This window comes from Panicum virgatum, chromosome 3K (assembly GCF_016808335.1).
Source record: "Panicum virgatum strain AP13 chromosome 3K, P.virgatum_v5, whole genome shotgun sequence".
Taxonomy (NCBI): domain Eukaryota; kingdom Viridiplantae; phylum Streptophyta; class Magnoliopsida; order Poales; family Poaceae; genus Panicum; species Panicum virgatum.
Window position 1 is genome coordinate 14,464,617 of NC_053138.1, and position 14,234 is coordinate 14,478,850.

General features: G+C 44.9%; 2 protein-coding genes and 1 non-coding gene across 4 annotated transcripts; 1 reads left to right on the plus strand and 2 right to left on the minus strand.

Moving 5' to 3' along the window:
• Positions 1-1,306: 1,306 nt before the first annotated feature.
• LOC120697744 (DNA-3-methyladenine glycosylase 1-like) lies at positions 1,307-2,660 on the minus strand. Its single transcript, XM_039981058.1, has one exon. It carries the CDS (start codon positions 2,579-2,581, stop codon positions 1,616-1,618), a length of 966 nt encoding a protein of 321 aa, XP_039836992.1. The 5' UTR covers positions 2,582-2,660; the 3' UTR covers positions 1,307-1,615.
• Positions 2,661-4,673: 2,013 nt separating this feature from the next.
• On the plus strand, positions 4,674-10,063 carry LOC120697745 (sugar transporter ERD6-like 4). 2 transcript variants are annotated; one of them, XM_039981059.1, is made up of 18 exons: positions 4,674-4,875; positions 4,999-5,395; positions 5,486-5,575; positions 5,880-5,939; positions 6,055-6,120; positions 7,028-7,093; positions 7,187-7,262; positions 7,452-7,516; positions 7,589-7,681; positions 7,809-7,889; positions 7,966-8,050; positions 8,357-8,403; positions 8,495-8,557; positions 8,635-8,694; positions 8,799-8,864; positions 8,937-8,996; positions 9,427-9,541; positions 9,621-10,063. In XM_039981059.1, the coding sequence occupies exons 2-18, from the start codon at positions 5,081-5,083 to the stop codon at positions 9,731-9,733; spliced, it is 1,521 nt and encodes a 506-aa protein (XP_039836993.1). In that variant the 5' UTR covers positions 4,674-4,875; positions 4,999-5,080; the 3' UTR covers positions 9,734-10,063. The 2 variants fall into 2 exon arrangements, with proteins under 2 accessions (XP_039836993.1, XP_039836995.1); XM_039981061.1 differs by lacking the exon at positions 4,674-4,875 and having other exon boundaries at positions 4,896-5,395.
• A 713-nt stretch (positions 10,064-10,776) lies between these two features.
• On the minus strand, positions 10,777-10,936 carry LOC120701722. Its single transcript, XR_005686277.1, has one exon. It is a non-coding gene; the product is annotated as a U1 spliceosomal RNA (small nuclear RNA).
• Positions 10,937-14,234: the final 3,298 nt, after the last annotated feature.

Consider the following 14,234-nt stretch of genomic DNA (forward strand, 5'->3'; position numbering starts at 1 on the left):
CGGGCGACCGTAAACTAGATATGCCCTCCAGATCCCCATGTTAAAACCATTGAATAGCTGGAGAAGACAAGGGCACGGCGCCCCCTTGGCGGGAGCACGAAATGCACCTGACAAAATGCCGAGCTCCACCTGATACTCCAGATCTCTGATGTTCCCCACGACACCGAACGGCTTAATCAGGAATCAAGAGAGCTTGGGGCGACGCGTAGTCAGATCTCTGATTAGGGCTCCCCACAACACCGATGATACTGGCATCTCGAATGATTCAGATCGGAACAAATGTCAGGCAAATGGGCAGCTGTCATGTTAATTCTCTGTCGAAAGTGTTGATGCAGCTAAAAGAACAAACATTTTCTGGATTCATATTCATCACCGTCCCCTGTCGTGATGGTGGATCGCACAGCACATGAAATGCTGTTCTTTTCATACAATCATACCACGCATGCCATAAGTAAGGATATACTATACTGCAACATAATCTTTTCTGATTAACAATCATCGCTACTTTTGTAACGAACCCAAATCTTGATAGAAGCGCACATATAGCTTACACTCACAAGTCATCCAAAAGAGACTAAAAACATCATTAGTATAGACGGGATAAAACGTCGTACACAGTAGTAAGTACTTGATGATACTATGGTTTTTCCTCCCCAGACTGGTTACACCGTGAATTCTTCACTACAATCCTAAAAGAAAGGCAACCTTAAATCTTAGGAGGAAGTGCTTGGCAAATAAATATTTAGATTCCCACAATGCATCCTCTCTCAGAACAAAGATGCTATGTTCCTATTGGTTTATCCTAGGATAGCAAACCATTTTGCAGCCCCAGAGAATGGTACTAACCCGAACCCCACCAACATCTCTACCTGAAAGCGGACAGATCAATCTTGGATTATTGCTTCAAACCTAATGGAGCAAGTGTGGTTGTTTCCATATCCTGTTCATAACCTGCATACTTCTGTTCAATGGGAACAGATCGAACTTACTTCATACCAGTATTCCCTCTTTCCAAAGCTCTCAAGAACATATCACAACTGTGATATTATGGTTGTTTTCCTCTTAATGCGAAATGTGCATAACACATACCCAGGCATGTTCTGGAAAATTTATTATTATGGTTTCCAATTTTTCAGGTTTATGTGCTCAATCACATCATATGTTGTTTGTTCATTTCAACCGCAAAACAATTATGCAAATGCTCTAACATGCAAACTTTGTACATGTGTACTCTATACAGTAAATACCCATTCTGTCTTACTAAGCAATGGCACGAAAATGCCAATGGAATTAGAAGAGGGATTCGTGTGCCTAGCATGCTCTTAATCATTTCATCACAGGTAAACTTCAAGGATGGCACAATCCCAGTGGGATTCTAAGACACTGCTAACAAATTTTACAATGTAAAGAACGGCTAGCCACGATCTTCACAGACTTTTGACAAGGATAAACAACACAAACCACATCAATAATTTAATAAGTTCAGACCAAAGTACTCATTCCCAATGCTACACTCCGGCCATTACAAAACAATAATGTGCAGAGAAACCAACTGATTCTCACAGAATCCATCATCCATCTAAGATGAAGAACTAATAGGTGAGTGATAACGAATTTACCCCATTCCTGGGAGCATCTGAAGGGGATCGATCATTTGGATGACGTTCTGTTGTTGCTGCTGCTGTTGCTGCTGATGCTGTAGCATAATCTGGCCATCAGGCGAAGGGAGGGCAAGTGATCCCACAGGGATGGCCGGCGCCGGCTGCGGCACTTTGGACTCAATGAGCCGCCACATATACCACGCCCCGACGGAGCGGTAGGGGCGCCACCGCTCGCAGAGCTTGTCCATCTGCGAGGGCCGCGGCACGTCTTCGAGCTCGTAGAGCATCTGCACGCCCTTGCGCACGCCAAGGTCAGCGGAGGGGAGCACATCGGGGCGCGCGAGGGAGAAGATCATGAACATGTGGACGCTCCAGGCGCCGATGCCCTTGACCATGGTGAGCATGGCGGCGAGGGAGCGGTCGTCCATGTTGATGATGGCGGAATCGGAGAGGATCCCCGAGACATACTTGCGGGCGAGGTCGTGGAGGTAGGACGCCTTGCGCGGGGAGACCCCGATCTGGCGGAGCTGCTGAGGGCTGAGCGCGAGGACGGCGTCCGGGGACACGCTGGCCTCGCCGCCGAGGAGCGAGAGGAACCGGGAGTAGACGGAGGCGGCGGCCTTGAAGGCGAGCTGCTGGTAAAGGATGGATCGGACGAGGGAGTGGAACGGGCGGTGCGGGCACTGGAACACGGGGGCATCGTGGGCGTCGATGACGGCGGCGAGGACGGGGTCGGCGTCGCGCAGGTGACGGATGGCCGCGCCCACCTCGCCGGCGGCGGAAAGGGGCCGGCCCGGGATCGCAAACGTCAGGCGGGGCTTCTTCGGCGGGTTGGAGTTGGGTGGTGGGTGGGCCGCCTTCTTGGGGCGCGAGGCGGCGGCGATGGCGAGGGAGCTGGAGGTGGAGGTGGACGCGGCGGCGGCGGGGGGCGACGGGGAGAGGGGCTGGGGCTTGGGCTGGGAGAGGGATTGCTCGCCCATGGATGGAGGACGGGGAGGGGAGCGTCTTGACTTCTCGGCGGATTCGGTTCGGGGTTGGATTGGGGGTGTTTGTGGTATTTCGATGCTTTGGCTAGTGATCACCAGGGTTTTATTTCCCGACCCGTAACCGGTAACCGCCGGGCTCCGGTTCCGGTTTACCGGACCGGTTTGATCGGTTACCGGGCGGAACCGGTTGAATTCAAATCCAAATTTAAATAAATTCAAAAGCTCCCGTGCAACCGGTTCCGACCGGTTTACCGGCCGGTTTGAATTCAAATCCAAATTCAAAAGCTCCCGTGCAACCGGTTTACCGGCCGGTTTGACCGGTTTGACTGGTGGGCTTTAATGGGCCGGCCCATTTTTTCTTTTTCTTTTTTGATTTAACTTTAAATCCCCGCAAACTATACTAAATGAATGAATTTTTGAGAAAATTTGATACCATTAGATTCATCGCAAGTTGAAGTATTTTTAGAAATTTTTTGGGAATTTTTCATTTTTTGAATTTAAATTTAAATTTTGAATTTTGGCCGGTTGGGTACCGGCCGAAACCAGAACCGGTCCGGACCGGTTTGACCGGTAACCGGTCAAACCGGACCGGTTCCCACCGGTAAGGTTAACCCTGGTGATCACTAGGGAGGGAGGAGTGAGGTGCAGCCGCGCAGGTGTTTGACTGCAGAGTTTTATTTGCTTCAGAAAAAAATCTTCATTCTATTCGACTGGACGTGGCTGTGACTGGTTATTATTTTTTTTCCAAAAAATATGCTTATCTCTATTATTAGTTGAATTTGAAATCATGGCAATCCATTACCATATGAATTCAGAAAACTGCAAGGTGATTTTTAAGCTAAAATATAGTTATATTTATATTTATTCAAAGTTAAATATTTTTGTCTTTATTAGTTAACAATATTTTAAAAACTAATTAACTTTAAATATAAAAAGTTAGATGTTATGATAGTTACTTTTTGTGGCGAATCAACTAATTTTATTTCTATATAGTCAATCTTTATGTTTTTTTACTATTCATAGTTAAAGTTTAAAAAATTTCATTTAGAAAACCTAAACATAGGTAGAGGGAGTATGATACTTGAATAATGCATGGTTGATTATGGTTCATAAACACTTAATATATGGGTGGTTTCAGTGGCGAACCTAATAGATTATGCCACTAAGGTCGGGTTTATTGGTTCATTAGGATTAACTATAGAGATGAACAGTGTTGTATGTGGAATTTGACAGATTTTATTAGGGTCCAGCAACACAATAAGTAAAGGCAACTCCACCTCTTGATCCAATGGTCCAAAATTCGAATGTGGGGAAGGAAAAAAATACCCAGGTGTGATATAGATAACCCCAATATATTTGCATGGTCATGTCTCTTGCTCTTCATTTTGTTGATTAGATTCCATACCGTGGATCTTTAAGTCAATTGGATACCAAATTAAATACGTAATTATTTGTATGGTCACGTCACTTGCTCTTCATTTTGCTGATTAGATTTCATACCGTGGGTCTTTAGGTCAATTGGATTGGATACCAGATTAAATACGTAATTATTGTAATCTAATGTAGGTATAGTTGAAACTATCATATATAGTTATGCAGTTTTTTTAGTTCATCAGCCCACACACATAACTGTATACTAATATAATATAAAAAACACAATTAAATTATATTAACTCAACATTGAAAGTTATGGAGTTGTTCCATATATCTCTCCATGGTTGTTTGTTTGTCTATTAGATTAATTTAAATATCGCTTGAGATTAGTTGATTATACATATAGGTATCAAAAGTGATAGGTTAGTTGATATGCATATAAATAATCGAAAGTGATAGGTTAATTAATATTCATATAAGTATCGAAAATGATAGGTTAGTCGGAACAGTATTATCTAACAATTTATAATTATTTTATATAGAAGCTCTTTTATAAGTTTGAATTACCAACACGTCAGGAATTACCACATTGTAGCTTTTTTTGAAAAAAAAAAGAAAAGCTATAGAGCGGAAAGAAAGGGTTGGATGCATGGCCACCTCCTCTGTCCTGTCCAGCTCACCAGATTTCTCTGCCCACGACACGGACCAAAGGAAAACGGAAGAAACCATACGGAAAGACAGACTACCACTTGCTTCCCTGTCCGTCCGTCCGTCCGTCTCTCTTCCCTCAAAAATCTCTCCGCAATCAAACCGCGGTCGCTCGGACCCTTCGCGAAACCGCCGGGCGAAGCGCGAACGCTATCCGCTGCTGCCGGGGAGATCCGTCCGGCCCTGGTCTCTCCTTCCTTTTGTCGGTAAAGGGATCCTAGCTCTGGTTGTGTGGGTGTGGATTGATTGATTCCCTTGTTCTCGATCAGATCCAAGTTAAGTTTGTATCCGTCCGCCCGGGTTTTGATTGCGTTCGTCTTCTCCGTCAGCGGCTGAGCGCTCAAGATCGGCGCTGATTGGCGCCACGGCCAATTAAATTTGGCGCCCTGAGAAGAATTGGGAGGTCCAGGCATGAGCTTCCGGGACCAGGAGAGTGGCGGGGAGGATGGGGTCCGGACGTCCTCCGCGTCGGACCTGCGGAAGCCGCTCCTCAACAACGGGAGCTGGTACCGGATGCCGCCGCCGGGGGGCATAATGGGCTCACGGCAATCCAGCCTCATGGAGCGCCTAGGCTCCTCCGCCTTCTCCATCCGCGACGTCTCTGTCTCGGCCACGCTCTGCACGCTCATCGTCGCGCTAGGTCCCATCCAATTTGGCTTCACCTGCGGATACTCCTCGCCCACCCAGGACGCCGTGGTTGCTGACCTCGGCCTCTCCCTCTCCGAGGTGAACCACTGTTATCTCTCATTGGTGCGTCAATCCTTGTAATGCCTATCTTTACTTGATGTTGCTTGCCTTTTTTTTTTGTCTGTGCAGTTTTCCCTGTTCGGATCACTGTCCAACGTTGGGGCGATGGTGGGAGCCATTGCCAGTGGGCAGATTGCAGAGTATATCGGACGCAAGGGGGTGAGGTTTTTCTCTCTCGTTCTGTCTTTCCTATGTCATGAGATGCAATACAAGAGGGCAAGAGGAGAGATTGACTCATGCTCTAATTTTAAATCATTTATTTGAGTTCCCATTGTAGCAGTACTATAAAAAGGGCGTACCCAGTGCCGTAGGCTTCCCGCATTGTGCGGGGTCTGGGGAAGGAGGGTAAAAAGGTTGCAACTTTGTTAGTGGAGTGGGAAGCTTCGAAGATCCACTTTTGACGATTTTCAGCTGAAATTCGCTAGTGCACTGATTGATGTTCTCTCTTTGGCTGGTCTTGTAGTCTCTCATGATCGCTGCGATCCCGAACATCATAGGGTGGCTTGCGATATCTTTTGCAAAAGTAAGGTTCCATTACCATCATTTTTTATGCTCCTGCCGATGATTTTTCTTTGTTTTTTATGATGATAGGATAGGATGTGAACATCTTAGTTTCGTCTGAATTGGTTTATTTTCAGGATTCCTCCTTTTTGTTTATGGGACGGCTGCTAGAAGGGTTTGGAGTTGGTGTAATATCTTATACGGTATGCAACTCTTTTGTCTTCCCTCTTATTAGAAACAATTTACACTTTCATGCTCCACCGTCTTCCAACCCTTAAAGATTATAGTGCTTTGATATGTATTCTTTTTCCAAAATAGAAAACAATACCTGTCATAAAGATATAGTCTTCACAAGTTCATATGAACAAGCAATCCCAAGATTCAACACAATGGAAACAAAGTAGCATGGTGGAATTGGAAAGTAGCAACATACTAAGGAGTATAGATTTATAGGATGAAACAAAACTAAAGAAATAAATCTATGAAGATTTACTCTTAAATATAAGTTATTTCCTTTTGTTATGTACTTCAAAAATATTCATGAACTAGACAAGAAAATCCAGCACTGATCCTCATTCAATAATATGGTATGCATATTTCACTGTCAAAAGATACTAGCCCTTAAAAGTAACAGGAATTCGGTGTCGACTTATTTTTACTAATCTGACTTGCTGAATATGTCCCATATTGTACAGTGAAATTTATTTTTTTAATGAAACCTGAATGATAATGAATTTCAATATTTTTTCCTTGCTTGGCAATAACATAGATAGGTAGCCTTTCTATTCCTGCACACTTGCAGGTGGTTTCTCAATAGTGCATTCATGGTTAAACAATATCGTTTTTAAGTACATGTTAGCAACACATTCATGGTTAAATAATACCATTTTTAAGTACATGCAGCCTTATGTGTTTGTACTGGGCGGGTTACAGGCCCTTATCTGTAACACTTGGGGCTCTTTTCCCCACCTTTTCTTCTTAATATATAGATGCGCAGTCCTGCGTGTTTGAGAGAGAAAAAAGTACATGCTAGCAACTTAGTTGCTGATGCTTTTTTTTTTCTTATGACCATTTACTTGTCTGATTGTAACTCGTATTTCATGGCCTCAGGTACCTGTTTATATTGCAGAAATTGCCCCACAGGACCAGAGGGGAGCTCTCGGTGCTGTCTTTCAGGTAGTTTCTGATGACTGATAGTGAACATCAGCATTTTATTCATGCATAACATGTTTTTCTCAACTTCAAACCAATCCATAATTTCTTTTGCAGCTCTCAGTTACTATTGGTATATTGCTTTCATACCTGTTTGGCATGTTTGTTCCCTGGAGAATTCTTGCTGTTCTAGGTATGAATATGATGCGTAACTATGGTCTTTTTTTTTAACCGAAAAAACAGTGAGGGAGGCCCCCACTGTTAAACTATGGTCTTTTAGTTTAGCATGAAGCAACATATGCTATGCAATTGGCTAAGTTGATTGTTTTATTTATACAAATCATCTTACTAACTATTCTCAGTTACTTCTTCATATTTTTAGGCATTTTACCTTGTTCAATCCTGATTCCTGGGTTGTTCTTTGTTCCTGAATCTCCAAGGTGGCTGGTAAGTATTGCATCATAGTAACTTTTCATAGCATCAGTGGCGGGGCCTGAATAGAACAGATTGTTGTTTCAGGCGAAAATGGGAAAGATGGAAGATTTTGAGTACTCACTGCAAGTTCTGCGGGGATTTCAGACTGACATCACAGCAGAAGTAAATGAAATAAAGGTAATCATCCTGGTCAAGCTGTCAATGTATTGCTAGTAATAAGAGATGTTGTAGAGTTCTCTTATTTTGCAGTATAATGTAGCCAAAGGAGGTTTGAATTACATAATTATCTGCCTTGTTTACACAGCGATCAGTGGCATCGTCAAGGAGGAGGACGACCATTAGGTTTGCCGATATCAAGCAGAAGAGATATAGTGTTCCTCTTATGGTTGGTGGACTGCTTCTAATTACTTTGTGTTTTCACATATTGTGTTTGATTTTTTGCTTACTGGCTTGGTTTTTAGATAGGAATCGGTCTCCTCGTGCTGCAGCAACTAAGTGGTGTCAATGGCATCCTATTTTATGCTGCAAGTATCTTCAAAGCTGCTGGTATATTCTTCAGGACATGATCAATCTTTGTATTACTAAGCATACTTTTGTGTACTAGTTTTTTGCCACAAATGTTTCAAAACTCCGATTCTGGATTCTACTATAACTGAGATGTGCTGACCAATGCTTGCCGTCTTCCATATTTTGGGACTTGCCTAGCAAATGAAAACCACCTTGTTTCTGTGTGATTTATGCTTGTGTGGAGATGCTGTCAATGTTTCATTTGATACCTGCATTGGGGAGATAATTTTCTAGAATATAGACTTCATCAAGTCTGATATCTTACCAGATTCTCTTTCTTAACAGGTATTACAAATAGTAATCTAGCAACATTTGGTTTGGGAGTTGTTCAGGTACATTTGTTTCGCAGGTGTTTTATCCCTTGTTGCTCGGATAAACTTTAGCAGAAGTGAGCTTGGTATTTATGGGATCTAATCATTTTAGGTGATTGCTACTGGAGTGACAACCTGGCTGAGTGACAAAGCTGGTCGAAGGCTTCTTCTCATTGTTAGCTTCCAACTTTCCCTCACAATTGTTTATTCGGCGTGCTTATCCAACTATGCTAATTGAGTTGTTCTTTTCAGATTTCTACTACTGGAATGACCATTACTCTCGTCGTTGTTTCTGTGTCATTTTTTGTTAAGGTAATGTCACTTAAAAAGGTTAATAGTAGCATGTAATTGTTTGTTTCTGAAATAATCGGTTATATTATCATTCCTTTATGAAATATTCTTCAATTCTGAAACAGGACAACATAACTGCTGGCTCACACTTATACTCTGTAATGAGTATACTTTCGTTGGCTGGACTTGTGGTTAGTTGCATACTATTTCATCCCCATGTTGTGATATAAGATTGTTTAAGGCCTCGTGTTTTCCTACTCCAGGCATTTGTGATTTCGTTTAATCTTGGATTGGGAGCCATTCCCTGGATCATTATGTCTGAGGTATAGGTTGCTCGTCCTGGCTTCGCTTCTTATAGTTCAACTGTTGGCTCTATATTGTCTTATCTTTACTTGATTATTGTGACTGTGAATTGACTCCCAGTTGTGAATTTCTACATTTTTTTCTGCTTACCAACAGATAATGAAACCCCCAATCCCCAACTTCTCCCCAACAGAGTTTCCTTTTGGATTGTTTAAACTCACTGTTATCCGTTAACTAGTTGCTCTTGCTCCCACGAAACTGCATTATTCTCTCTAGCCAGATGAAATTAATCATATTCATAGTCACAATTACTGCAATCACCTCAATTAGTAAACTGGTAAATTTTAAAGTTGCAAGTAACAGCCTATAATTGTGCGTGTATAATGAAATTCCTAGAGCTCATATACCAACTTCTAGGGAGATTTATGTATTTGCCTTGTGTTCCTTCAGATTCTTCCTGTTAGTATTAAGAGTCTTGCTGGAAGTGTTGCCACCCTTGCAAACTGGCTGGGAGCATGGGCCGTTACTATGACCGCAAGTTTGATGTTGAGCTGGAGCAATGGAGGTACCCTGCTGTCCCTCTTACTTAAAAGTATCTCCTTTCCCTTGCAGCATCAGATCTGACCATTTTTTGTTTTAATCAGGAACTTTTGCTATCTATGCTGCCGTGTGTACCATGGCTCTCATTTTTGTGTGCTTGTGGGTGCCGGAGACCAAAGGAAGAACGCTCGAGGAAATTGCATTTTCATTCCGCTGAAGCAGTCCAATGTTCTGAGACCTAGCATCATCATGAGAGTCTGAGATCTCCCCATGTGCTATCAAGACGTGCCATTTGGGACGCTGAACCCATGAAGTCCGCAGCAATCTTGCAGCCATGTTTTGTTTGGATGTACCATCTTGTGTCTGTACATTGTACAATATGATTCTTTAGCAGGAGGCAGCTGTGTTTATTATATGTGTAAGATATAATGGAATATTAGGCACTGAAAACCCTTGCACGGGTTACGGAAGAGAGCGATTTGTTTATTTCATTGAGACACATTTAGAATAAATTTTTTTTGAGCAAATACATCTCCGAAGCTGTCAACTGTGAAATGCAACTCAATCTCAATGCGCCTGCCTGCCTGCCTGCCTGTGGTTGCCAGCCTCTGGTGCTGGCGTGGTGGCGGCTTGGGAAAGACTGGCACGCGAAGCCCATCCCCACGGACGGCGGAACTCATCAACCGCGGCGATGGCGGATGGCACTATGGCAGGGGCTTCATCCGCCGGCGCCTCTCCCGCAGTACGAGCCTTCAGCCTTCGTGCACCCGCCGTGGATCAGGGACGGCAGGGCCAAGCCATGTTCACCGTGCCCAGTCAACACTAGGAAGGCCCGCTTAATCATCCTGTCATCACCTCTCTACAGCCCATTGAACAGCCCAACCGGATGCGACATCGGGGCCAAGACTCTAGTTTTCCAGGCTGCCAAAATTTAGAATGTTAAGACATTTTGTCCAACTCAAACTTCATCATTTGAAATCCGAAGAAAACAAAATTCAAAGTTGACAGTTTATTTCATGTAGTGCAGAACCGAAAACCAAAATACTAACAGTTTTTTTAAAGTCTGATCGACGGAAACACACTTTCTAATCAAATTCCATCTAATCTAAAAAATTAAAAATGTTTATAATCAATAACTTAAATTATTTATCATAGAACACACTATTAATTAAATTAAATATTAAATAATGAAATTAAATTAAATTAAACAAATAAAAATCAATCAACCAATAGATTTAGATTAAAATTTGAAGTTTATTGATAGGGGCCGCGCGAACGCGTACCCCTCTACCACAAATTATGACATCCACTCTCCCACTTGGGGAGATGGTAGGCTAGTACTCCTTCCAAGTGCAATGAAGGCCACTAGCCTAGACCATGACCCTTCTTGATCGGCCATCGACCCCGTCCAGGTAAGTATGGAGCAGGGTTGCACCCTGGAATCGTTTTGTAGCTGATCCCGGGGAAGGCAACTACTAGAGGACCAGTATGGGACTAAAAACTTATGCTAATCCCCTCCTGTGTGGTTGGGTCATGTCGATGTCGGAGATCCGAGAGGACTACGATACGGTTAAGGCCTCCTGTGCAGCCCGTTGGGTCCGGCCAAGCCCGTGCCTTTCTTTCTGGCTGTCCGCAAAGCAGGCCCACGAGAATCCCCACGCGGCCCAACTCCCGCCGCATGTGGACCGTGTGTTATTGGGTGCCCACGGGCCACGGCGCCGGCGCGCCGAGCTGCCTGGCAACGCTGCCGCCTGGCGGCGCGCCGCGGGGTGTTTCGACTGGCCAGGCCGACGCAGGTGGGGTGGGGGGCGGCGAGCTCGGTCAAAGCTGCGGCGGGCGAGCCGCCAATGCGGCGTAGCGGGGGCCGGGCAGCCGGCGGCCTTGAGGATGCAGAGCTCTGGGCCTCTGGCCGCCGGGCCAAGGCGCAGACGACGGTGGCGGTGGTCCCACCACCGGGTCAAGCGAAGACGCCGGCGGTGGTCCCGTCTCGTAGAGCTAAGCTAGCCGCCTAGACAACTCGGTCGTATCTCTGTCTGTGTACCTGCGAGCTCGTACCAGCATGTACAGTGCCCCGTGCATGAAAAGGCACGACCAGGCCAGCTGAGCTGCAGCTGCCTCTGCCTGCCTCGGAGGCCCGGCCGGGGTGCCACCCTACAGGCAGGCTACTGTGCCATGCTTTAACGGCTCGGGGGGTAGTCTTTGCGAGAAGAGTTTCGCACACGTCGGATGATTTTCTCGGGCCGGGTGACGTAGTGAGGAGCTGGCAGGCGGCAGCATCGGCCGAGGGCCAGGCGAGCGGCTACTTGGCTTGCTTTGGGGTGGTGCCCATCGACAGACGACGCCATGGTCATTTGGTCAAGGAAAGGGGGAATCAGCATGTCTCAGCTCTCAAGGCGACTTTGCAGAGCTCAAGCTCATCCGCCCCACCGCCTCGGATCTTTTTCTGGCTATCCATCTTGTGCAGGGCATATTCAATCGCTGGGTTTTGGAAGTCAAGTTTTATACTGGTAATCCTACCATGCATATATGCGTGGTAACCCAGCAGGAAATTAAAACCATGCATTTTTTCCTCCATTTCCAATTTCTTCATCAAAGCATTTACAGGATGTTCATCGCAACTACTCCATGTATGTCTGCTCATCAGTGGTGGTGGCACTCTTCAGAAGCTAAGAATAGAAGGCATGACTGCAGATGCTAATGCTACGCTGCTAACGCATTGAGGGCGGCGTGTTAGAATTTGGTGAGACGCCGGGTGCCCTGAGCGGAGCAGCCCGGGGTCCGGCCAGGCGGCCACCAGCTGCTAGCTAGGGTACAAAGAGGACGCTGCAACTGCATGCTGCTGAAAACCATCTCAAAAGATGCTCTCGATGTATCTATCTCTCGTGCTTAGCGCGCGGGGGGGCGTTCTTAAAGCAATCTCGAGGACTTTTTTTGGCAGGCGGCGACAGCCTTTTTGAACGCCCTGCCAGCATAATCACCGTCTCCTCCTCCGATCCTATAGTTTAGCGCGGTGCCCCTCCCCGACCGATGCGCTGCCACCGGCACCAGGGAGGGTAGGAACAAATACTGCTCCGAACTAATCAAATCGATGCGTTGATCCGATGGATGTTTCGCCGTCACACGTGCGATGCGATGCATACCCTTGATTGTGTTGCCAAGCTGGAGATCACTAAACAATTACCAGTAATTTTTTATGAAAATCGTAAACAATTACTAGTATTACTGCTAATTAACCCCTTCTGCTTTTTTTTTGCTGGGCTGTCACAAGCAATGGCAATGGCTGTTTTAAAATCGAAATTTGAAATTCCTGCGATTTTCGGTACTATGTAGAGATCTTGCTCCGAGGCCAGTCCATGCTTCAAAAAGTTTGTGCGTGTTCCCAAGCAATGTGTCCATCGACCCAGGCTAGGCTACGCGGCGCTCCTTTACCTCGTGAATCTGAGCTATGCTCTCTTGCTGCTCTTCTTTTTCTTTTTTGGGAATATCTCTCTTTCTCTTCTTTGACTCGAGGAGTCCGATTGCAATAACGAAGAAGGGGAAGAACTTAACAACAGGCATGGGTCGGTACGTAGGAGTAGTGTCCGTTGATCGAGTTCGTCGCTATTATACTACGTGGGACACATGCGTGCGTCCATGATTTACCATCGATTTATCTGCGCGCCGAGATCCGTGCGTGCTTGCGACCCCGACGAGAAGAACTGAGCCGATCGATCGATCCAGCGATCAGCTGCCATGAAAAGAAGAGGGAGACCGACCGACCGACCGATGTGCGCTTTGGACTGGGCATTCTGCAGAATTAGTTGGGGTCTTTGCATGCTATTAAGAAGGTGCATTGCGGCAAAGGCTGGTAGTTCTGATGCTGGAGCATTCTGTTTCTGATCACTTTCATTCTTTCATCACACCTGCTGCTACTTTGGTTTATTCCGTTGGTTACCTGTCACTTCCATTTGGACTAGAAGTAACATAGGCTGTGTTTAGGTAAAAAGAGTCACATCGGACACTGTGGCACATTGTAGTATTTTTCGTTTATTTGTGGTAATTGTTATTCTACCATGATCTAACTAGGCTCAAAAGATTCGTCTCGTCGTGTACATCAAAACTATGCAATTAATTTTTTTATTTATCTATATTTAATGCTCCATGCATGAGGCAAAAGATTTGATGTGATAGGTGAATAGTGAAGTTTGGAGAGAAAAATTTTGAAACTAAACACAGCCATAGTATAATGAGTTAAGTTATGGCAAACAATAATGAGACCTTCAGTGATGTCTAGGTAAGTTAAGTTATGGCGGCGAAAACTGTTGGCAGATTTGCAGGCCGGCTAGAGATGTGTAAGGAGCTCAAATCCGTTGTTACAATGAGTTGATACCCTGAACAGATGTCAAATGTGAGAAAGTAGAGATTAGTTGTGCTTGATTTCGTGGGCAAACAAAATTGTTCGGGAAGTGGGGGCTTATTTTAAGCCAATAAGCACCCTGCCATAATGGGCTTAAAATAAACTTTAGATATCTTTGGAGCTTATGCACAATAAGCAAATAAGCACCAGCAAATAAGCACAATAAGCATGCCCTCATGATGCTTACAGGTGTATGGGTGCTAAAACTGGTGTTTGAAGGCTTAGTTTGTAACAAGATGGCTTATATTTTGGCCAACTTTTTTTCTTTTTTTTAGCAGATGAAAATTGTTGCATAAGAAAAATCGTTCTCCACAGCAGTCGA